General features: G+C 51.7%; 1 protein-coding gene across 6 annotated transcripts in view; it reads right to left on the reverse strand.

The window, feature by feature from the left end:
• Nucleotides 1–26,202, reverse strand: part of PKNOX1 (PBX/knotted 1 homeobox 1) — a 236,018-nt gene that overhangs the window by 152,348 nt on the left and 57,468 nt on the right. For all 6 annotated transcript variants that reach the window (XR_012790040.1, XM_075580548.1, XM_075580545.1 and 3 more), the window contains one exon: nt 12,054–12,181. Coding sequence is in view for 5 of the 6 variants with exons in the window: in XM_075580548.1 (XP_075436663.1) it covers nt 12,054–12,181 (128 nt within the window). In the remaining variant the exon portion in view is untranslated. The remainder of the gene's footprint in view (nt 1–12,053; nt 12,182–26,202) is intronic.

Consider the following 26,202-nt stretch of genomic DNA (forward strand, 5'->3'; position numbering starts at 1 on the left):
GAGCAGAGCGCTACACACAGGAGCAGAGAGAGGGGGGAGAGAGCAGAGCGCTACACACAGGAGCAGAGAGAGGAGGGGGAGAGCAGAGCGCTACACACAGGAGCAGAGAGAGGAGGGGGAGAGCAGAGCGCTACACACTGGAGCAGAGAGAGGGGGGGGAGAGCAGAGCGCTACACACAGGAGCAGAGAGAGGAGGGGGAGAGCAGAGCGCTACACACAGGAGCAGAGAGAGGGGGGAGAGAGCAGAGAGCGCTACACACAGGAGCAGAGAGAGGGGGGCGAGCAGAGCGCTACACACAGGAGCAGAGAGAGGAGGGGGAGAGCAGAGCGCTACACACAGGAGCAGAGAGAGGGGGGGGGAGAACAGAGCGCTACACACAGAAGCAGAGAGAGGGGGGGGAACAGAGCGTTACACACAGGAACAGAGAGAGGGGGGAGAGTAGAGCGCTACACACAGGAGCAGAGAGAGGGGAGAGAGTAGAGCGCTACACACAGGAGCAGAGAGAGATGGAGAGAGCAGAGCGCTACACACTGGAGCAGAGAGAGGGGGGGGAGAGCAGAGCGCTACACACAGGAGCAGAGAGAAGAGGGGGGAGAGCAGAGCGATACACACAGGAGCAGAGAGAGGGGGGAGAGAGCAGAGAGCGCTACACACAGGAGCAGAAAGAGGGGGGAGAGAGCAGAGCGCTACACACAGGAGCAGAGAGAGGAGGGGGAGAGCAGAGCGCTACACACAGGTGCAGAGAGAGGGGGGGAGAGCAGAGCGCTACACACAGGAGCAGAGAGAGGGGGGGAGAGCAGAGCGCTACACACTGGAGCAGAGAGAGGGGGGGGGAGAGCAGAGCGTTACACACAGGAACAGAGAGAGGGGGAGCAGAGCGCTACACACAGGAGCAGAGAGAGGGGGGAAGAGCAGAGCGCTACACACTGGAGCAGAGAGAGGGGGGGAGAGCAGAGCGCTACACACAGGAGCAGAGTGAGGGGGGGGAGAGCAGAGCGTTACACACAGGAACAGAGAGAGGGGGGAGCAGAGCGCTACACACAGGAGCAGAGAGAGGGGGGGAGAGCAGAGCGCTACACACAGGAGCAGAGAGAGGAGGGGGAGAGCAGAGCGCTACACACAGGAGCAGAGAGAGGGGGGAGAGCAGAGCGCTACACACAGGAGCAGAGAGAGGAGGGGGAGAGCAGAGCGCTACACACAGGAGCAGAGAGAGGGGGGAGAGCAGAGCGCTACACACAGGAGCAGAGAGAGGAGGGGGAGAGCAGAGCGCTACACACAGGAGCCGATAGAGAGGGAGAGAGCAGAGCGTTACACACAGGAGCAGAGAGAGGGGGGGAGAGCAGAGCGCTACACACAGGAACAGAGAGAGAGGGAGAGAGCAGAGCGCTACACACAGGAGCAGAGAGAGGGGGGAACAGAGCGTTACACACAGGAACAGAGAGAGGGGGGAACAGAGCGTTACACTCAGGAACAGAGCATTACACACAGGAACAGAGACAGGAGGGGGAGAGCAGAGCGCTACACACAGGAGCAGAGAGAGGGGGGGAGCAGAGCGTTACACACAGGAACAGAGACAGGAGGGGGAGAGCAGAGCGCTACACACAGGAGCAGAGAGAGGGGGAGAGAGCAGAGCGTTACACACAGGAGCAGAGAGAGGGGGGGAGAGCAGAGCACTACACACAGGAACAGAGAGAGAGGGAGAGAGCAGAGCGCTACACACAGGAGCAGAGAGAGGGGGGAACAGAGCGTTACACACAGGAACAGAGAGAGGGGGGAACAGAGCGTTACACACAGGAGCAGAGCGTTACACACAGGAGCAGAGAGAGGGGAGAACAGAGCTTTACACACAGGAGCAGAGAGAGGGGGAACAGAGCGTTACATACAGGAGCAGAGCGTTACACACAGGAGCAGAGAGAGGGGGGAACAGAGCGTTACACACAGGAGCAGAGCGTTACACACAGGAGCAGAGCGTTACACACAGGAGCAGAGAGAGGGGGGAACAGAGCGTTACACACAGGAGCAGAGAGCGGGGGGAACAGAGCGTTACACACAGGAGCAGAGCGTTACACACAGGAGCAGAGAGAGGGGGGAACAGAGCGTTACAAACAGGAGCAGAGAGAGGGGGGAACAGACCATTACACACAGGAGCAGAGAGAGGGGGGAACAGAGCGTTACACAAAGGAGCAGAGAGAGGGGGGAACAGAGCGTTACACACAGGAGCAGAGCGTTACACACAGGAGCAGAGAGAGGGGGGAACAGAGCGTTACACACAGGATCAGAGCATTACACACAGGAGCAGAGAGAGGGGGGAACAGAGCATTACACACAGGAGCAGAGAGAGGGGGGGGAGAGCAGAGCGCTACACACAGGAGCAGAGAGAGGAGGGGGAGAGCAGAGCGCTACACACAGGAGCAGAGAGAGGGGGGGGAGAGCAGAGCGCTACACACTGGAGCAGAGAGAGGGGGGGGAGAGCAGAGCGCTACACACAGGAGCAGAGAGAGGGGGGAGAGAAGAGCGTTACACACAGGAACAGAGAGGAGGGGGAGAGCAGAGCGCTACACACAGGAGCAGAGAGAGGGGGAGAGCAGAGCGCTACACACAGGAGCAGAGAGAGGAGGGGGAGAGCAGAGCGCTACACACAGGAGCAGAGAGAGGGGGGGAGAGCAGAGCGCTACACACTGGAGCAGAGAGAGGGGGGGGAGAGCAGAGCGCTACACACAGGAGCAGAGAGAGGAGGGGGAGAGCAGAGCGCTACACACAGGAGCAGAGAGGGGGGGGGAGAGCAGAGCGTTACACACAGGAGCAGAGAGAGGAGGGAGCAGAGCGCTACACACAGGAGCAGAGAGGGGGGGGAGAGCAGAGCGTTACACACAGGAGCAGAGAGAGGGGGGAGCAGAGCGCTACACATAGGAGCAGAGAGAGGGGGGGAGAGCAGAGCGTTACACACAGGATCTGAGAGAGGGGGGAGAGCAGAGCGCTACACACAGGAGCAGAGAGAGGGGGGTGGAGAGCAGAGCGCTACACATTGGAGCAGAGAGAGGGGGGGAGAGCAGAGCGCTACACACAGGAGCAGAGAGAGGGGGAGAGAGCAGAGCGCAACACACAGGAGCAGAGAGAGGGGGGGGAGAGCAGAGCGCTACACATAGGAGCAGAGAGAGGGGGGGAGAGCAGAGCGCTACACACAGGAGCAGAGAGAGGGGGGTAGAGCAGAGCGTTACACACAGGAACAGAGAGAGGGGGGAGCAGAGCGCTACACACAGGAGCAGAGAGAGGAGGGGAGAGCAGAGCGCTACACACAGGAGCAGATAGAGGAGGGGGAGAGCAGAGCGCTACACACGGAGCAGAGAGAGGGGGGGAGAGCAGAGCGTTACACACAGGAACAGAGAGAGGGGGGAGCAGAGCGCTACACACAGGAGCAGAGAGAGGGGGGAGAGCAGAGCGCTACACACAGGAGCAGAGAGAGGAGGGGGAGAGCAGAGCGCTACACACAGGAGCAGAGAGAGGGGGGGGAGAGCAGAGCGCTACACACAGGAGCAGAGAGAGGAGGGGGAGAGCAGAGCGCTACACACAGGAGCAGAGAGAGGGGGGGGGAGAGCAGAGCGCTACACACTGGAGCAGAGAGAGGGGGGAGAGAGCAGAGCGCTACACACAGGAGCAGAGAGAGGAGGGGGAGAGCAGAGCGCTACACACAGGAGCAGAGAGAGGAGGGGGAGAGCAGAGCGCTACACACTGGAGCAGAGAGAGGGGGGGGAGAGCAGAGCGCTACACACAGGAGCAGAGAGAGGAGGGGGAGAGCAGAGCGCTACACACAGGAGCAGAGAGAGGGGGGAGAGAGCAGAGAGCGCTACACACAGGAGCAGAGAGAGGGGGGCGAGCAGAGCGCTACACACAGGAGCAGAGAGAGGAGGGGGAGAGCAGAGCGCTACACACAGGAGCAGAGAGAGGGGGGGAGAACAGAGCGCTACACACAGAAGCAGAGAGAGGGGGGGAACAGAGCGTTACACACAGGAGCAGAGAGAGGGGGAGAGAGCGAGCGCAACACACAGGAGCAGAGAGAGGGGGGGAGAGCAGAGCGCTACACATAGGAGCAGAGAGAGGGGGGGAGAGCAGAGCGCTACACACAGGAGCAGAGAGAGGGGGGTAGAGCAGAGCGTTACACACAGGAACAGAGAGAGGGGGGAGCAGAGCGCTACACACAGGAGCAGAGAGAGGAGGGGAGAGCAGAGCGCTACACACAGGAGCAGATAGAGGAGGGGGAGAGCAGAGCGCTACACACGGAGCAGAGAGAGGGGGGGAGAGCAGAGCGTTACACACAGGAACAGAGAGAGGGGGGAGCAGAGCGCTACACACAGGAGCAGAGAGAGGGGGGAGAGCAGAGCGCTACACACAGGAGCAGAGAGAGGAGGGGGAGAGCAGAGCGCTACACACAGGAGCAGAGAGAGGGGGGGGAGAGCAGAGCGCTACACACAGGAGCAGAGAGAGGAGGGGGAGAGCAGAGCGCTACACACAGGAGCAGAGAGAGGGGGGGGAGAGCAGAGCGCTACACACTGGAGCAGAGAGAGGGGGGGAGAGCAGAGCGCTACACACAGGAGCAGAGAGAGGGGGGAGAGAAGAGCGTTACACACAGGAACAGAGAGGAGGGGGAGAGTAGAGCGCTACACACAGGAGCAGAGAGAGGGGGAGAGCAGAGCGCTACACACAGGAGCAGAGAGAGGAGGGGGAGAGCAGAGCGCTACACACAGGAGCAGAGAGAGGGGGGAGAGAGCAGAGCGCTACACACAGGAGCAGAGAGAGGAGGGGGAGAGCAGAGCGCTACACACAGGAGCAGAGAGAGGAGGGGGAGAGCAGAGCGCTACACACTGGAGCAGAGAGAGGGGGGGGAGAGCAGAGCGCTACACACAGGAGCAGAGAGAGGAGGGGGAGAGCAGAGCGCTACACACAGGAGCAGAGAGAGGGGGGAGAGAGCAGAGAGCGCTACACACAGGAGCAGAGAGAGGGGGGCGAGCAGAGCGCTACACACAGGAGCAGAGAGAGGAGGGGGAGAGCAGAGCGCTACACACAGGAGCAGAGAGAGGGGGGGAGAACAGAGCGCTACACACAGAAGCAGAGAGAGGGGGGGGAACAGAGCGTTACACACAGGAACAGAGAGAGGGGGGAGAGTAGAGCGCTACACACAGGAGCAGAGAGAGGGGAGAGAGTAGAGCGCTACACACAGGAGCAGAGAGAGATGGAGAGAGCAGAGCGCTACACACTGGAGCAGAGAGAGGGGGGGGAGAGCAGAGCGCTACACACAGGAGCAGAGAGAAGAGGGGGAGAGCAGAGCGATACACACAGGAGCAGAGAGAGGGGGGAGAGAGCAGAGAGCGCTACACACAGGAGCAGAAAGAGGGGGGAGAGAGCAGAGCGCTACACACAGGAGCAGAGAGAGGAGGGGGAGAGCAGAGCGCTACACACAGGTGCAGAGAGAGGGGGGGAGAGCAGAGCGCTACACACAGGAGCAGAGAGAGGGGGGGAGAGCAGAGCGCTACACACTGGAGCAGAGAGAGGGGGGGGGAGAGCAGAGCGTTACACACAGGAACAGAGAGAGGGGGAGCAGAGCGCTACACACAGGAGCAGAGAGAGGGGGGAAGAGCAGAGCGCTACACACTGGAGCAGAGAGAGGGGGGGAGAGCAGAGCGCTACACACAGGAGCAGAGTGAGGGGGGGAGAGCAGAGCGTTACACACAGGAACAGAGAGAGGGGGGAGCAGAGCGCTACACACAGGAGCAGAGAGAGGGGGGGAGAGCAGAGCGCTACACACAGGAGCAGAGAGAGGAGGGGGAGAGCAGAGCGCTACACACAGGAGCAGAGAGAGGGGGGAGAGCAGAGCGCTACACACAGGAGCAGAGAGAGGAGGGGGAGAGCAGAGCGCTACACACAGGAGCAGAGAGAGGGGGGAGAGCAGAGCGCTACACACAGGAGCAGAGAGAGGAGGGGGAGAGCAGAGCGCTACACACAGGAGCCGATAGAGAGGGAGAGAGCAGAGCGTTACACACAGGAGCAGAGAGAGGGGGGGAGAGCAGAGCGCTACACACAGGAACAGAGAGAGAGGGAGAGAGCAGAGCGCTACACACAGGAGCAGAGAGAGGGGGGAACAGAGCGTTACACACAGGAACAGAGAGAGGGGGGAACAGAGCGTTACACTCAGGAACAGAGCATTACACACAGGAACAGAGACAGGAGGGGGAGAGCAGAGCGCTACACACAGGAGCAGAGAGAGGGGGGGAGCAGAGCGTTACACACAGGAACAGAGACAGGAGGGGGAGAGCAGAGCGCTACACACAGGAGCAGAGAGAGGGGGAGAGAGCAGAGCGTTACACACAGGAGCAGAGAGAGGGGGGGAGAGCAGAGCACTACACACAGGAACAGAGAGAGAGGGAGAGAGCAGAGCGCTACACACAGGAGCAGAGAGAGGGGGGAACAGAGCGTTACACACAGGAACAGAGAGAGGGGGGAACAGAGCGTTACACACAGGAGCAGAGCGTTACACACAGGAGCAGAGAGAGGGGAGAACAGAGCTTTACACACAGGAGCAGAGAGAGGGGGAACAGAGCGTTACATACAGGAGCAGAGCGTTACACACAGGAGCAGAGAGAGGGGGGAACAGAGCGTTACACACAGGAGCAGAGCGTTACACACAGGAGCAGAGCGTTACACACAGGAGCAGAGAGAGGGGGGAACAGAGCGTTACACACAGGAGCAGAGAGCGGCGGGAACAGAGCGTTACACACAGGAGCAGAGCGTTACACACAGGAGCAGAGAGAGGGGGGAACAGAGCGTTACAAACAGGAGCAGAGAGAGGGGGGAACAGACCATTACACACAGGAGCAGAGAGAGGGGGGAACAGAGCGTTACACAAAGGAGCAGAGAGAGGGGGGAACAGAGCGTTACAAACAGGAGCAGAGCGTTACACACAGGAGCAGAGAGAGGGGGGAACAGAGCGTTACACACAGGATCAGAGCATTACACACAGGAGCAGAGAGAGGGGGGAACAGAGCATTACACACAGGAGCAGAGAGAGGGGGGGGAGAGCAGAGCGCTACACACAGGAGCAGAGAGAGGAGGGGGAGAGCAGAGCGCTACACACAGGAGCAGAGAGAGGGGGGGGAGAGCAGAGCGTTACACACAGGAGCAGAGAGAGGGGGGGAGAGCAGAGCACTACACACAGGAACAGAGAGAGAGGGAGAGAGCAGAGCGCTACACACAGGAGCAGAGAGAGGGGGGAACAGAGCGTTACACACAGGAACAGAGAGAGGGGGGAACAGAGCGTTACACACAGGAGCAGAGCGTTACACACAGGAGCAGAGAGAGGGGAGAACAGAGCTTTACACACAGGAGCAGAGAGAGGGGGAACAGAGCGTTACATACAGGAGCAGAGCGTTACACACAGGAGCAGAGAGAGGGGGGAACAGAGCGTTACACACAGGAGCAGAGCGTTACACACAGGAGCAGAGCGTTACACACAGGAGCAGAGAGAGGGGGGAACAGAGCGTTACACACAGGAGCAGAGAGCGGGGGGAACAGAGCGTTACACACAGGAGCAGAGCGTTACACACAGGAGCAGAGAGAGGGGGGAACAGAGCGTTACAAACAGGAGCAGAGAGAGGGGGGAACAGACCATTACACACAGGAGCAGAGAGAGGGGGGAACAGAGCGTTACACAAAGGAGCAGAGAGAGGGGGGAACAGAGCGTTACACACAGGAGCAGAGCGTTACACACAGGAGCAGAGAGAGGGGGGAACAGAGCGTTACACACAGGATCAGAGCATTACACACAGGAGCAGAGAGAGGGGGGAACAGAGCATTACACACAGGAGCAGAGAGAGGGGGGGAGAGCAGAGCGCTACACACAGGAGCAGAGAGAGGAGGGGGAGAGCAGAGCGCTACACACAGGAGCAGAGAGAGGGGGGGGAGAGCAGAGCGCTACACACTGGAGCAGAGAGAGGGGGGGAGAGCAGAGCGCTACACACAGGAGCAGAGAGAGGGGGGAGAGAAGAGCGTTACACACAGGAACAGAGAGGAGGGGGAGAGCAGAGCGCTACACACAGGAGCAGAGAGAGGGGGAGAGCAGAGCGCTACACACAGGAGCAGAGAGAGGAGGGGGAGAGCAGAGCGCTACACACAGGAGCAGAGAGAGGGGGGGAGAGCAGAGCGCTACACACTGGAGCAGAGAGAGGGGGGGGAGAGCAGAGCGCTACACACAGGAGCAGAGAGAGGAGGGGGAGAGCAGAGCGCTACACACAGGAGCAGAGAGGGGGGGGGAGAGCAGAGCGTTACACACAGGAGCAGAGAGAGGAGGGAGCAGAGCGCTACACACAGGAGCAGAGAGGGGGGGGAGAGCAGAGCGTTACACACAGGAGCAGAGAGAGGGGGGAGCAGAGCGCTACACATAGGAGCAGAGAGAGGGGGGGAGAGCAGAGCGTTACACACAGGATCTGAGAGAGGGGGGAGAGCAGAGCGCTACACACAGGAGCAGAGAGAGGGGGGTGGAGAGCAGAGCGCTACACATTGGAGCAGAGAGAGGGGGGGAGAGCAGAGCGCTACACACAGGAGCAGAGAGAGGGGGAGAGAGCAGAGCGCAACACACAGGAGCAGAGAGAGGGGGGGAGAGCAGAGCGCTACACATAGGAGCAGAGAGAGGGGGGGAGAGCAGAGCGCTACACACAGGAGCAGAGAGAGGGGGGTAGAGCAGAGCGTTACACACAGGAACAGAGAGAGGGGGGAGCAGAGCGCTACACACAGGAGCAGAGAGAGGAGGGGAGAGCAGAGCGCTACACACAGGAGCAGATAGAGGAGGGGGAGAGCAGAGCGCTACACACGGAGCAGAGAGAGGGGGGGAGAGCAGAGCGTTACACACAGGAACAGAGAGAGGGGGGAGCAGAGCGCTACACACAGGAGCAGAGAGAGGGGGGAGAGCAGAGCGCTACACACAGGAGCAGAGAGAGGAGGGGGAGAGCAGAGCGCTACACACAGGAGCAGAGAGAGGGGGGGGAGAGCAGAGCGCTACACACAGGAGCAGAGAGAGGAGGGGGAGAGCAGAGCGCTACACACAGGAGCAGAGAGAGGGGGGGGAGAGCAGAGCGCTACACACTGGAGCAGAGAGAGGGGGGAGAGAGCAGAGCGCTACACACAGGAGCAGAGAGAGGAGGGGGAGAGCAGAGCGCTACACACAGGAGCAGAGAGAGGAGGGGGAGAGCAGAGCGCTACACACTGGAGCAGAGAGAGGGGGGGGAGAGCAGAGCGCTACACACAGGAGCAGAGAGAGGAGGGGGAGAGCAGAGCGCTACACACAGGAGCAGAGAGAGGGGGGAGAGAGCAGAGAGCGCTACACACAGGAGCAGAGAGAGGGGGGCGAGCAGAGCGCTACACACAGGAGCAGAGAGAGGAGGGGGAGAGCAGAGCGCTACACACAGGAGCAGAGAGAGGGGGGGAGAACAGAGCGCTACACACAGAAGCAGAGAGAGGGGGGGAACAGAGCGTTACACACAGGAACAGAGAGAGGGGGGAGAGTAGAGCGCTACACACAGGAGCAGAGAGAGGGGAGAGAGTAGAGCGCTACACACAGGAGCAGAGAGAGATGGAGAGAGCAGAGCGCTACACACTGGAGCAGAGAGAGGGGGGGGAGAGCAGAGCGCTACACACAGGAGCAGAGAGAAGAGGGGGAGAGCAGAGCGATACACACAGGAGCAGAGAGAGGGGGGAGAGAGCAGAGAGCGCTACACACAGGAGCAGAAAGAGGGGGGAGAGAGCAGAGCGCTACACACAGGAGCAGAGAGAGGAGGGGGAGAGCAGAGCGCTACACACAGGTGCAGAGAGAGGGGGGGAGAGCAGAGCGCTACACACAGGAGCAGAGAGAGGGGGGGAGAGCAGAGCGCTACACACTGGAGCAGAGAGAGGGGGGGGGAGAGCAGAGCGTTACACACAGGAACAGAGAGAGGGGGAGCAGAGCGCTACACACAGGAGCAGAGAGAGGGGGGAAGAGCAGAGCGCTACACACTGGAGCAGAGAGAGGGGGGGAGAGCAGAGCGCTACACACAGGAGCAGAGTGAGGGGGGGAGAGCAGAGCGTTACACACAGGAACAGAGAGAGGGGGGAGCAGAGCGCTACACACAGGAGCAGAGAGAGGGGGGGAGAGCAGAGCGCTACACACAGGAGCAGAGAGAGGAGGGGGAGAGCAGAGCGCTACACACAGGAGCAGAGAGAGGGGGGAGAGCAGAGCGCTACACACAGGAGCAGAGAGAGGAGGGGGAGAGCAGAGCGCTACACACAGGAGCAGAGAGAGGGGGGAGAGCAGAGCGCTACACACAGGAGCAGAGAGAGGAGGGGGAGAGCAGAGCGCTACACACAGGAGCCGATAGAGAGGGAGAGAGCAGAGCGTTACACACAGGAGCAGAGAGAGGGGGGGAGAGCAGAGCGCTACACACAGGAACAGAGAGAGAGGGAGAGAGCAGAGCGCTACACACAGGAGCAGAGAGAGGGGGGAACAGAGCGTTACACACAGGAACAGAGAGAGGGGGGAACAGAGCGTTACACTCAGGAACAGAGCATTACACACAGGAACAGAGACAGGAGGGGGAGAGCAGAGCGCTACACACAGGAGCAGAGAGAGGGGGGGAGCAGAGCGTTACACACAGGAACAGAGACAGGAGGGGGAGAGCAGAGCGCTACACACAGGAGCAGAGAGAGGGGGAGAGAGCAGAGCGTTACACACAGGAGCAGAGAGAGGGGGGGAGAGCAGAGCACTACACACAGGAACAGAGAGAGAGGGAGAGAGCAGAGCGCTACACACAGGAGCAGAGAGAGGGGGGAACAGAGCGTTACACACAGGAACAGAGAGAGGGGGGAACAGAGCGTTACACACAGGAGCAGAGCGTTACACACAGGAGCAGAGAGAGGGGAGAACAGAGCTTTACACACAGGAGCAGAGAGAGGGGGAACAGAGCGTTACATACAGGAGCAGAGCGTTACACACAGGAGCAGAGAGAGGGGGGAACAGAGCATTACACACAGGAGCAGAGCGTTACACACAGGAGCAGAGCGTTACACACAGGAGCAGAGAGAGGGGGGAACAGAGCGTTACACACAGGAGCAGAGAGCGGGGGGAACAGAGCGTTACACACAGGAGCAGAGCGTTACACACAGGAGCAGAGAGAGGGGGGAACAGAGCGTTACAAACAGGAGCAGAGAGAGGGGGGAACAGACCATTACACACAGGAGCAGAGAGAGGGGGGAACAGAGCGTTACACACAGGATCAGAGCATTACACACAGGAGCAGAGAGAGGGGGGAACAGAGCGTTACACACAGGAGCAGAGCATTACACACAGGAGCAGAGAGAGGGGGGAACAGAGCGTTACACACAGGAGCAGAGAGAGGGGGGAACAGAGCGTTACACACAGGAGCAGAGAGAGGGGGGAACAGACCGTTACACACAGGAGCAGAGAGAGGGGGGAACAGAGCGTTACACAAAGGAGCAGAGAGAGGGGGGAACAGAGCGTTACACACAGGAGCAGAGCGTTACACACAGGAGCAGAGAGAGGGGGGAACAGAGCGTTACACACAGGATCAGAGCATTACACACAGGAGCAGAGAGAGGGGGGAACAGAGCGTTACACACAGGAGCAGAGAGAGGGGGGAACAGACCGTTACACACAGGAGCAGAGAGAGGGGGGAACAGAGCATTACACACAGGAGCAGAGATAGGGGGGAACAGAACGTTACACACAGGAGCAGAGCGTTACACACAGGAGCAGAGAGAGGGGGGAACAGAGCGTTACACACAGGATCAGAGCGTTACACATAGGAGCAGAGAGAGGGGGGAACAGAGCGTTACACAGAGGAGCAGAGCGTTACACACAGGAGCAGAGAGAGGGCGCCCTGCAGGGGTCACTGTTACACACAGGAGCAGAGAGAGGGCGCCCTGCAGGGGTCACTGTTACACACAGGAGCAGAGAGAGGGCGCCCTGCAGGGATCACTGATACACACAGCATCTCGCGTAGCACATGACACTAACTTGTATATGGCCTGCTTGTCCGTCTCCATGGGGCTCTGGGTGTCATTGGGTGCTGGGCTCGCTGATCCCAGAGTCGTGTCCTGACACACAGGATCCTGCTCCATCTTAAACTGAGTTACAACTTGTATCTACACAAAGGAGAAAGAGAGCAGTACATCGCTGGGTCAGGGATCACAGGGCAGACAGGCAGGGGTTCAGGGTCACAGTTCATAGGGCAAACAAAGGGTGAGAGGTTATAGTCAAGGATCCCTAGTCAATAGTCAGAGGCTGAGCATGGGATCCCGGGTTAGAGGTCACAGCCAGGGTCAAAGATCATAGACAGTGTGACAGAAAGGGGCCCAGAGCCCAGCATATTAAAGGTTAAGCCGGTCCCTGGTCACTGACCGTTCTTTCCTGGGGCTTATCTGGCCCCCAGACCCCGGAGGTGCCCGTGTATACCTTGTAACTGCAAATCTTTTAATCCTGTGGGATATAAACTGTACCTAAGGATAACAATGTGATTGTACACACTGTAAGGCATAGCCAGGTCTCTGTACATGCGGGGGTGAGAATCCCTTTGTACACACTGTAAGGCATAGCCAGGTCTCTGTACATGCGGGGCTGAGAATCCCTTTGTACACACTGTAAGGCATAGCCAGGTCTCTGTACATGCGGGGCTGAGAATCCCTTTGTACACACTGTAAGGCATAGCCAGGTCTCTGTACATGCGGGGCTGAGAATCCCTTTGTACACACTGTAAGGCATAGCCAGGTCTCTGTACATGCGGGGCTGAGAATCCCTTTGTACACACTGTAAGGCATAGCCAGGTCTCTGTACATGCGGGGCTGAGAATCCCTTTGTACACACTGTAAGGCATAGCCAGGTCTCTGTACAGTACATGCGGGGCTGAGAATCCCTTTGTACACACTGTAAGGCATAGCCAGGTCTCTGTACATGCGGAGCTGAGAAACCCTTTGTACACACTGTAAGGCATAGCCAGGTCTCTGTACATGCGGGGCTGAGAATCCCTTTGTACACACTGTAAGGCATAGCCAGGTCTCTGTACATGCGGGGCTGAGAATCCCTTTGTACACACTGTAAGGCATAGCCAGGTCTCTGTACATGCGGGGCTGAGAAACCCTTTGTACACACTGTAAGGCATAGCCAGGTCTCTGTACATGCGGGGCTGAGAATCCCTTTGTACACACTGTAAGGCATAGCCAGGTCTCTGTACATGCGGAGCTGAGAATCCCTTTGTACACACTGTAAGGCATAGCCAGGTCTCTGTACAGTACATGCAGGGCTGAGAATCCCTTTGTACACACTGTAAGGCATAGCCAGGTCTCTGTACATGCGGGGCTGAGAATCCCTTTGTACACACTGTAAGGCATAGCCAGGTCTCTGTACATGCGGAGCTGAGAATCCCTTTGTACACACTGTAAGGCATAGCCAGGTCTCTGTACATGCGGGGGTGAGAAACCCTTTGTACACACTGTAAGGCATAGCCAGGTCTCTGTACATGCGGGGCTGAGAATCCCTTTGTACACACTGTAAGGCATAGCCAGGTCTCTGTACATGCGGGGCTGAGAATCCCTTTGTACACACTGTAAGGCATAGCCAGGTTTCTGTACATGCGGGGCTGAGAATCCCTTTGTACACACTGTAAGGCATAGCCAGGTCTCTGTACATGCGGGGCTGAGAATCCCTTTGTACACACTGTAAGGCATAGCCAGGTCTCTGTACATGCGGGGCTGAGAAACCCTTTGTACACACTGTAAGGCATAGCCAGGTCTCTGTACATGCGGGGCTGAGAATCCCTTTGTACACACTGTAAGGCATAGCCAGGTCTCTGTACATGCGGGGCTGAGAATCCCTTTGTACACACTGTAAGGCATAGCCAGGTCTCTGTACATGCGGGGCTGAAAATCCCTTTGTACACACTGTAAGGCATAGCCAGGTCTCTGTACATGCGGGGCTGAGAATCCCTTTGTACACACTGTAAGGCATAGCCAGGTCTCTGTACATGCGGGGCTGAGAATCCCTTTGTACACACTGTAAGGCATAGCCAGGTCTCTGTACATGCGGGGCTGAGAATCCCTTTGTACACACTGTAAGGCATAGCCAGGTCTCTGTACATGCGGGGCTGAGAATCCCTTTGTACACACTGTAAGGCATAGCCAGGTCTCTGTACATGCGGAGCTGAGAATCCCTTTGTACACACTGTAAGGCATAGCCAGGTCTCTGTACATGCGGAGCTGAGAATCCCTTTGTACACACTGTAAGGCATAGCCAGGTCTCTGTACATGCGGGGCTGAGAAACCCTTTGTACACACTGTAAGGCATAGCCAGGTCTCTGTACATGCGGGGCTGAGAATCCCTTTGTACACACTGTAAGGCATAGCCAGGTCTCTGTACATGCGGAGCTGAGAATCCCTTTGTACACACTGTAAGGCATAGCCAGGTCTCTGTACATGCGGGGCTGAGAAACCCTTTGTACACACTGTAAGGCATAGCCAGGTCTCTGTACATGCGGGGCTGAGAATCCCTTTGTACACACTGTAAGGCATAGCCAGGTCTCTGTACATGCGGGGCTGAGAATCCCTTTGTACACACTGTAAGGCATAGCCAGGTCTCTGTACATGCGGGGCTGAGAATCCCTTTGTACACACTGTAAGGCATAGCCAGGTCTCTGTACATGCGGGGCTGAGAATCCCTTTGTACACACTGTAAGGCATAGCCAGGTCTCTGTACATGCGGAGCTGAGAATCCCTTTGTACACACTGTAAGGCATAGCCAGGTCTCTGTACATGCGGGGCTGAGAATCCCTTTGTACACACTGTAAGGCATAGCCAGGTCTCTGTACATGCGGGGCTGAGAATCCCTTTGTACACACTGTAAGGCATAGCCAGGTCTCTGTACATGCGGGGCTGAGAATCCCTTTGTACACACTGTAAGGCATAGCCAGGTCTCTGTACATGCGGGGCTGAGAATCCCTTTGTACACACTGTAAGGCATAGCCAGGTCTCTGTACATGCGGGGCTGAGAATCCCTTTGTACACACTGTAAGGCATAGCCAGGTCTCTGTACATGCGGAGCTGAGAATCCCTTTGTACACACTGTAAGGCATAGCCAGGTCTCTGTACATGCAGAGCTGAGAATCCCTTTGTACACACTGTAAGGCATAGCCAGGTCTCTGTACATGCGGGGGTGAGAATCCCTTTGTACACACTGTAAGGCATAGCCAGGTCTCTGTACATGCAGAGCTGAGAATCCCTTTGTACACACTGTAAGGCATAGCCAGGTTTCTGTACATGCGGGGCTGAGAATCCCTTTGTACACACTGTAAGGCATAGCCAGGTCTCTGTACATGCGGGGCTGAGAATCCCTTTGTACACACTGTAAGGCATAGCCAGGTCTCTGTACATGCGGGGCTGAGAATCCCTTTGTACACACTGTAAGGCATAGCCAGGTCTCTGTACATGCGGAGCTGAGAATCCCTTTGTACACACTGTAAGGCATAGCCAGGTCTCTGTACATGCGGAGCTGAGAATCCCTTTGTACACACTGTAAGGCATAGCCAGGTCTCTGTACATGCGGAGCTGAGAATCCCTTTGTACACACTGTAAGGCATAGCCAGGTCTCTGTACATGCGGGGCTGAGAATCCCTTTGTACACACTGTAAGGCATAGCCAGGTCTCTGTACATGCGGGGCTGAGAATCCCTTTGTACACACTGTAAGGCATAGCCAGGTCTCTGTACATGCGGGGCTGAGAAACCCTTTGTACACACTGTAAGGCATAGCCAGGTCTCTGTACATGCGGGGCTGAGAATCCCTTTGTACACACTGTAAGGCATAGCCAGGTCTCTGTACATGCGGGGCTGAGAATCCCTTTGTACACACTGTAAGGCATAGCCAGGTCTCTGTACATGCGGAGCTGAGAATCCCTTTGTACACACTGTAAGGCATAGCCAGGTCTCTGTACATGCGGGGCTGAGAATCCCTTTGTACACACTGTAAGGCATAGCCAGGTCTCTGTACATGCGGGGCTGAGAATCCCTTTGTACACACTGTAAGGCATAGCCAGGTCTCTGTACATGCGGGGCTGAGAATCCCTTTGTACACACTGTAAGGCATAGCCAGGTCTCTGTACATGCGGGGCTGAGAATCCCTTTGTACACACTGTAAGGCATAGCCAGGTCTCTGTACATGCGGGGCTGAGAATCCCTTTGTACACACTGTAAGGCATAGCCAGGTCTCTGTACATGCGGGGCTGAGAATCCCTTTGTACACACTGTAAGGCATAGCCAGGTCTCTGTACATGCGGGGCTGAGAATCCCTTTGTACACACTGTAAGGCATAGCCAGGTCTCTGTACATGCGGGGCTGAGAATCCCTTTGTACACACTGTAAGGCATAGCCAGGTCTCTGTACATGCGGGGCTGAGAATCCCTTTGTACACACTGTAAGGCATAGCCAGGTCTCTGTACATGCGGGGCTGAGAATCCCTTTGTACACACTGTAAGGCATAGCCAGGTCTCTGTACATGCGGGGGCTGAGAATCCCTTTGTACACACTGTATGGCATAGCCAGGTCTCTGTAGACTCGGCAGCCCATATCTTGCGCACCGGGCAACTAAAGATTGCCGGTCATAGGAAGAATAACGTCCTCCTGGACCAGCCATCTTCAGATTTACCCAAACTAATATAAATGTGATCGCATAGTAAAATATCAGGTTTGTACGTTTGTCTGGAACAACTTGTCCTGCGGTCTTGAAAATTCAAGACTGTCTTTGAGCTGTGATTTCCCGCAAGAAATCCCAACACAAAGCCCAGTGATCCCACCGCTGCCACCAGAAAAAGCATGCCACGGGAGACCAGTACTTTTACACCGAAACCACCGGGATCACTAGCACCAGACAGGACAAGTTATTCTGGCACGACAGCAGACAAAACAAAGATGTACCAAACAAGATACCATACCAAATGGGGGCCTGGGGAGGAGACTCTAGTCTAGCTAGGTGCAGGGGCCTGGGGAGCAGTCTCTAGCCTCGCTAGGTGTAGGGGCCTGGGGAGTAGACTCTAGCCTCGCTAGGTGCAGGGGCCTGGGGAGGAGACTCTAGCCTCGCTAGGTGCAGGGGCCTGGGGAGTAGACTCTAGCCTCGCTAGGTGTAGGGGCCTGGGGAGTAGACTCTAGCCTCGCTAGGTGCAGGGGCCTGGGGAGTAGACTCTAGCCTCGCTAGGTGCAGGGGCCTGGGGAGTAGACTCTAGCCTCGCTAGGTGTAGGGGCCTGGGGAGTAGACTCTAGCCTCGCTAGGTGCAGGGGCCTGGGGAGGAGACTCTAGCCTCGCTAGGTGCAGGGGCCTGGGGAGGAGACTCTAGCCTCGCTAGGTGCAGGGGCCTGGGGAGGAGACTCTAGCCTCGCTTGGTGCAGGGGCTGCTTCAGGAAGGCTTGCCCTGTCCGCTTCTCGTCCAGGATATCAGAGTGCTGATCACACACAGCAGCCTCTGACATGTATCTCCAGCTGGTCACAGACAAGCTGCAAACTCCTTCCCAGAGTTTCCCCTCCATACAAATGTAACTCATGTGCAAATCCCATTACAAGTCTGCTATCTTAGAAATGAGTACATACAGTCACAATTTTGGATATACACTTTTGAGTCTAAACATCCAAAAAGATTTTAATGAACTTATTGAATTAACCCCTTTTTTAAGATGATGTAGACTGAAATTTGTTCTGATTTTTGGTGGCTATTCCTTTTGTATCATGTAAATAATTGTTATTTAATAATTATTTTATTTCATTTTAAAATGGAATTTTTACATATTTATTGCATTTGAGGTTTTTGTGGTTATGTTGTTTATATGTATTTATATGTATTTATATGTGCACATACCTTCCCCCTTTTCTCGTTGAGACCTTTATTTGTCCTACGTGGCTCACTTTTTATCTCCCCCTTTTTGAGTTGTCCTTTTCACTTTTGTATTGACATTAATATTATTCACTAATGATGCATTTGTATTAATTATTGATATTTTAGGTATTTACATAGATTACAGCACTCTTATTAGCCGCTCTAGGGTGGCGCATTAACTCCGTTTACAAATGGAGGCATTACATGATGTCTCTATTAGTATAGAGATTAACTACGTATAGAGAACACGGGTTGGTTACCAGTTCTGTACCTAATGCGCATGGGCTACTCTGTCCGTGACCTCCTGACGAAGCACGTGGTTGCGAAACGCGTAGAGGTCACGTAGGGGAGCTCTGCACATTCACCGATTGGCTGGAGGAGAGAAACCAGGAAGGAGCAGCAGTGTGATCCATCTGCCAGCGTGTTCGCGTTGCCCGGACTTATCTGCGTTCCCGTTTGGCACCCGCTGTTGCTTGTGGTCAGTACCTGCTCCCCCATTACGGTTCATTCAGCCTTTCGCTAATTTTGCACTTTATTAGTGTATTTTTCAGTGGGGAAGTTTTTTTCTCATTGCTTGTTTTTATTTTTATTTTTCCTTTTGGGTTTTGTGCTTCATTTGAAGCTAGCATATAGGGGTTAGCATCCCATTGGGAGTTTCCCTTTCATTATTTCATTATTTTATTATTATTTGTATTATTGTGTGGTGTTCAGCACAGTGCTAATTATTATTAGTAGTACTGTATTATTATTGTTGTTGTTTTGTGTGGTCAGTGTGACCAATTATTAATGATCAAGTATTAAGTTTTATGCTAATCCGCGGTGCGCTTGTCCGGTTTGTGTTTTTTCTATTGTGGGGAGGGCTCTTTCGGGGGCTCTCCTTATTAGGGGCAGTTGAGAAGTGGCTCCTGGGGCTGAAAGCTGCAAGAGGATAACAGATTTTTTAGAGAACAGCACGAGCGCGGAAAACTCATCTCTAACCCAGACTTGGGGATTGCATTAACAGGGAATAAAGGGCTTTGGCACACATTCTTAAATACATAGTGCATTATACATTCTCACATACATAGTGCATTATACATTCTCACATACATAGTGCATTATACATTCTCACATACATAGTGCATTATACATTCTCACATACATAGTGCATTATACATTCTTACATACATAGTGCATTATACATTCTTACATACATAGTGCATTATACATTCTCACATACATAGTGCATTATACATTCTCACATACATAGTGCATTATACATTCTCACATACATAGTGCATTACACATTCTCACATGCATAGTGCATTATACATTCTTACATACATAGTGCATTATACATTCTTACATACATAGTGCATTATACATTCTTATATACATAGTGCATTATACATTCTCACATACATAGTGCATTATACATTCTCACATACATAGTGCATTATACATTCTCACATGCATAGTGCATTATACTGTACATTCTTACATACATAGTGCATTATACATTCTTACATACATAGTGCATTATACATTCTTACATACATAGTGCATTATACATTCTTACATACATAGTGCATTATACATTCTTACATACATAGTGCATTATACATTCTCACATACATAGTGCATTATACATTCTTACATACATAGTGCATTATACATTCTTACATACATAGTGCATTATACATTCTTACATACATAGTGCATTATACATTCTCACATACATAGTGCATTATACATTCTTACATACATAGTGCATTATACATTCTCACATACATAGTGCATTATACATTCTTACATACATAGTGCATTATACATTCTTACATACATAGTGCATTATACATTCTCACATACATAGTGCATTATACATTCTCACATGCATAGTGCATTATACTGTACATTCTTACATACATAGTGCATTATACATTCTTACATACATAGTGCATTATACATTCTTACATACATAGTGCATTATACATTCTTACATACATAGTGCATTATACATTCTCACATACATAGTGCATTATACATTCTTACATACATAGTGCATTATACATTCTCACATACATAGTGCATTATACATTCTTACATACATAGTGCATTATACATTCTTACATACATAGTGCATTATACATTCTAACATACATAGTGCATTGTGCATTCACGGTTCTCCCCCAGATATCAAATATATTTGGTTGCAATAAGCCTTACATAGGTGGCCAAGTTACACAGATTTAGGGGTAGCTAGCTGGGCTTCATCCCAGTTTTGTGATGCCAGCTAGTCCTGCCGTCACAATCAGAGATAGTAGGTTATACTGGTGATATCAGAGATAGTAGGTTATACTGGTGATAGAGATAGGAGGTTATACTGGTGATATCTGGGATAGGATATACTGGTGATATCTGGGATAGGATATCCTGGTGATATCTGGGATATGATATTCTGGTGATATCTGGAATAGGATATACTGGTGATATCTGGGATAGGATATCCTGGTGATATCTGGGATAGTATATACTGGTGATATCTGAGATAGGATATCCTGGTGATATCTGGGATAGGATATCCTGGTGATATCTGGGATATGATATCCTGGTGATATCTGGGATAGGTTATACTGGTGATATCTGGGATAGGTTATACTGGTGATATCTGGGATAGGATATACTGGTGATATCTGGGATAGGATATCCTGGTGATATCTGGGATAGGATATCCTGGTGATATCTGGGAGAGGATATACTGGTGATATCTCGGATAGGATATCCTGGTGATATCTGGGATAGGATATACTGGTGATATCTGGGATAGGATATACTGGTGATATCCGGGATAGGTGGTTATCCTGCTGATATCTGGGAGAGGATATACTGGTGATATCTGGGATAGGATATACTGGTGATATCTGGGATAGGATATCCTGGTGATATCTGGGATAGGAGATTATACTGGTGATATCTGGGATAGGATATCCTGGTGATATCTGGGATAAGATATACTGGTGATATCTGGGATAGGATATACTGGTGATATCTGGGATAGGAGATTATACTGGTGATATCTGGGATAGGATATCCTGGTGATATCTGGGATAGGATATACTGGTGATATCTGGGATAGGATATCCTGGTGATATCTGGGATAGGATATCCTGGTGATATCTGGGATAGGTTATACTGGTGATATCTGGGATAGGATATCCTGGTGATATCTGGGATAGGAGATTATACTGGTGATATCTGGGATAGGATATCCTGGTGATATCTGGGATAGGATATACTGGTGATATCTGGGATAGGATATCCTGGTGATATCTGGGATAGGATATCCTGGTGATATCTGGGATAGGATATACTGGTGATATCTGGGATAGGATATACTGGTGATATCTGGGATAGGAGATTATACTGGTGATATCTGGGATAGGATATCCTGGTGATATCTGGGATAGGATATACTGGTGATATCTGGGATAGGATATCCTGGTGATATCTGGGATAGGATATGCTGGTGATATCTGGGATAGGATATACTGGTGATATCTGGGATAGGATATACTGGTGATATCTGGGATAGGATATACTGGTGATATCTGGGATAGGATATACTGGTGATATCTGGGATAGGAGATTATACTGGTGATATCTGGGATAGGATATCCTGGTGATATCTGGGATAGGATATACTGGTGATATCTGGGATAGGATATCCTGGTGATATCTGGGATAGGATATCCTGGTGATATCTGGGATAGGTTATACTGGTGATATCTGGGATAGGTGGTTATACTGGTGATATCTGGGATAGGATATCCTGGTGATATCTGGGATAGGATATCCTGGTGATATCTGGGATAGGTTATACTGGTGATATCTGGGATAGGATATCCTGGTGATATCTGGGATAGGATATCCTGGTGATATCTGGGATAAGATATCCTGGTGATATCTGGGATAGGATATACTGGTGATATCTGGGATAGGATATACTGGTGATATCTGGGATAGGATATCCTGGTGATATCTGGGATAGGATATACTGGTGATATCTGGGATAGAATATACTGGTGATATCTGGGATAGGATATACTGGTGATATCTGGGATAGGATATACTGGTGATATCTGGGATAGGATATACTGATGATATCTGGGATAGGATATACTGGTGATATCTGGGATAGGATATACTGGTGATATCTGGGATAGGTTATACTGGTGATATCTGGGATAGGATATACTGGTGATATCTGGGATAGGTTATACTGGTGATATCTGGGATAGGATATACTGGTGATATCTGGGATAGGTTATACTGGTGATATCTGGGATAGGATATACTGGTGATATCTGGGATAGGTGGTTATACTGGTATATCTGGGATAGGATATACTGGTGATATCTGGGATAGGTTATACTGGTGATATCTGGGATAGGAGGTTATACTGGTGATATCTGGGATAGGATATCCTGGTGATATCTGGGATAGGTCATACTGGTGATATCTGGGATAGGATATCCTGGTGATATCTGGGATAGGATATTCTGGTGATATCTGGGATAGGATATCCTGGTGATATCTGGGATAGGATATCCTGGTGATATCTGGGATAGGATATACTGGTGATATCCGGGATAGGTGGTTATCCTGGTGATATCTGGGATAGGTTATACTGGTGATATCTGGGATAGGATATACTGGTGATATCTGGGATAGGATATCCTGGTGATATCTGGGATAGGATATCCTGGTGATATCTGGGAGAGGATATACTGGTGATATCTGGGATAGGTTATACTGGTGATATCTGGGATAGGATATACTGGTGATATCTGGGATAGGAGGTTATTATGGTGATATCTGGGATAGGAAATACTGGTGATATCTGGGATAGGAGGTAATCCTGGTGATATCTGGGATAGGATATCCTGGTGATATCTGGGATAGGATATCCTGGTGATATCTGGGATAGGATATACTGGTGATATCCGGGATAGGTGGTTATCCTGGTGATATCTGGGATAGGTTATCCTGGTGATATGTGGGATATGATATACTGGTGATATCTGGGATAGGAGGTTATTCTGGTGATATCTGGGATAGGATATACTGGTGATATCTGGGATAGGAGGTTATTCTGGTGATATCTGGGATAGGATATACTGGTGATATCTGGGATAGGATATCCTGGTGATATCTGGGATAGGATATCCTGGTGATATCTGGGATAGGATATCCTGGTGATATCTGGGATAGGATATACTGGTGATATCCGGGATAGGTGGTTATCCTAGTGATATCTGGGATAGGTTATACTGGTGATATCTGGGATAGGATATACTGGTGATATCTGGGATAGGATATCCTGGTGATATCTGGGATAGGATATCCTGGTGATATCTGGGAGAGGATATACAGGTGATATCCGGGATAGGTGGTTATCCTGGTGATATCTGGGATATGATATCCTGGTGATATCTGGGATAGGTTATACTGGTGATATCTGGGATAGGATATCCTGGTGATATCTGGGATAGGATATCCTGGTGATATCTGGGATAGGAGGTTATACTGGTGATATCTGGGATAGGATATACTGGTGATATCTGGGATAGGATATCCTGGTGATATCTGGGATAGGATATCCTGGTGATATCTGGGATAGGATATACTGGTGATATCTGGGATAGGATATACTGGTGATATCTGGGATAGGATATACTGGTGATATATGGGATAGGATATCCTGGTGATATCTGGGATAGGATATACTGGTGATATCTGGGATAGGATATCCTGGTGATACCTGGGATAGGATATACTGGTGATATCTGGGATAGGATATACTGGTGATATCTGGGATAGGATATACTGGTGATATCTGGGATAGGAGGTTATACTGGTGATATCTGGGATAGGATATACTGGTGATATCTGGGATAGGATATCCTGGTGATATCTGGGATAGGATATCCTGGTGATATCTGGGAGAGGTTATACTGGTGATATCTGGTATAGGATATACTGGTGATATCTGGGATAGGAGGTTATACTGGTGATATCCGGGATAGGAGGTTATACTGGTGATATCTGGGATAGGAGGTTATATTGGTGATATCTGGGATAGGATATCCTGGTGATATATGGTATAGGATATACTGGTGATATCTGGGATAGGATATACTGGTGATATCTGGGATAGTATATACTGGTGATATCTGGGATAGGAGGTTAAACTGGTGATATCTGGGATAGGATATACTGGTGATATCTGGGATAGGATATACTGGTGATATCCAGGATAGGTTATACTGGTGATATCTGGGATAGGAGGTTATACTGGTGATATCTGGGATAGGAGATTATACTGTTGATATCTGGGATAGGAGGTTATACTGGTGATATCTGGGATAGGTTATACTGGTGATATCTGGGATAGGAGGTTAAACTGGTGATATCTGGGATAGGATATACTGGTGATATCTGGGATAGGAGGTTATACTGGTGATATCTGGGATAGGATATACTGGTGATATCTGGGATAGGAGGTTATACTGGTGATATCTGGGATAGGTGGTTATACTGGTGATATCCGGGATAGGTTATCCTGGTGATATCTGGGATAGGTTACACTGGTGATATCCGGGATAGGAGGTTATACTGGTGATATCTGGGATAGGTTATCCTGGTGATATCTGGTATAGGATATACTGGTGATATCCGGGATAGGAGGTTATACTGGTGATATCTGGGATAGGTTATCCTGGTGATATCTGGTATAGGATATACTGGTGATATCTGGGATAGGAGGTTATACTGGTGATATCCGGGATAGGAGGTTATACTGGTGATATCTGGGATAGGAGGTTATACTGGTGATATCTGGGATAGGATATCCTGGTGATATATGGTATAGGATATACTGGTGATATCTGGGATAGGATATACTGGTGATATCTGGGATAGTATATACTGGTGATATCTGGGATAGGAGGTTAAACTGGTGATATCTGGGATAGGATATACTGGTGATATCTGGGATAGGATATACTGGTGATATCCAGGATAGGTTATACTGGTGATATCTGGGATAGGAGGTTATACTGGTGATATCTGGGATAGGAGATTATACTGTTGATATCTGGGATAGGAGGTTATACTGGTGATATCTGGGATAGGTTATACTGGTGATATCTGGGATAGGAGGTTAAACTGGTGATATCTGGGATAGGATATACTGGTGATATCTGGGATAGGAGGTTATACTGGTGATATCTGGGATAGGATATACTGGTGATATCTGGGATAGGAGGTTATACTGGTGATATCTGGGATAGGTGGTTATACTGGTGATATCTGGGATAGGATATCCTGGTGATATCTTCGATAGGAGGTTATACTGGTGATATCTGGGATAGGAGGTTATACTGGTGATATCTGGGATAGGATATACTGGTGATATCTGGGATAGGATATACTGGTGATATCTGGGATAGGATATACTAGTGATATCTGGGTTAGGTTATATTGGTGATATCTGGGATAGGATATACTGGTGATATCTGGGATAGGATATACTGGTGATATCTGGGATAGGTTATACTGGTGATATCCGGGATAGGTGGTTATACTGGTGATATCTGGGATAGGTTATACTGGTGATATCCAGGATAGGTGGTTATACTGGTGATATCTGGGATAGGTTACACTAGTGATATCTGGGATAGGTTATACTGGTGATATCTGGGATAGGTTATCCTGGTGATATCTGGGATAGGTTATCCTGGTGATATCTGGGATAGGATACACTAGTGATATCCGGGATAGGTTATACTGGTCATATCTGGGATAGGAGGATATACTGGTGATATCTGGGATAGGATATCCTGGTGATATCTGGGAAAGGATATACTGGTGATATCTGGGATAGGAAATACTGGTGATATCTGGTATAGGTTATACTGGTGATATCTGGGATAGGAGGTTATACTGGTGATATCTGGGATAGGAGATTATACTGGTGATATCTGGGATAGGTTATGTAGAGGGAGAGGGGGTTGGCCCGGTATTAAAGGGGTTGCACCCCATATGGCCACCCCCTGACCTCACCAGCGAGGCAAGGGGTTAACTGGACTGCGGTCCAGGAATGTGGCTTACACCTTGTCATGTCAGGAAACTGTATGTTCCCCTGTTCCCATGTTTTATTATAATCCTGTATTTTAAAGATGTTTTAAAGTGCATTTCTGTATCTCCAGTTCTGGAGG

The sequence above is a fragment of the Ascaphus truei genome, assembly GCF_040206685.1.
Source record: "Ascaphus truei isolate aAscTru1 chromosome 3 unlocalized genomic scaffold, aAscTru1.hap1 SUPER_3_unloc_12, whole genome shotgun sequence".
NCBI lineage: Eukaryota > Metazoa > Chordata > Amphibia > Anura > Ascaphidae > Ascaphus > Ascaphus truei.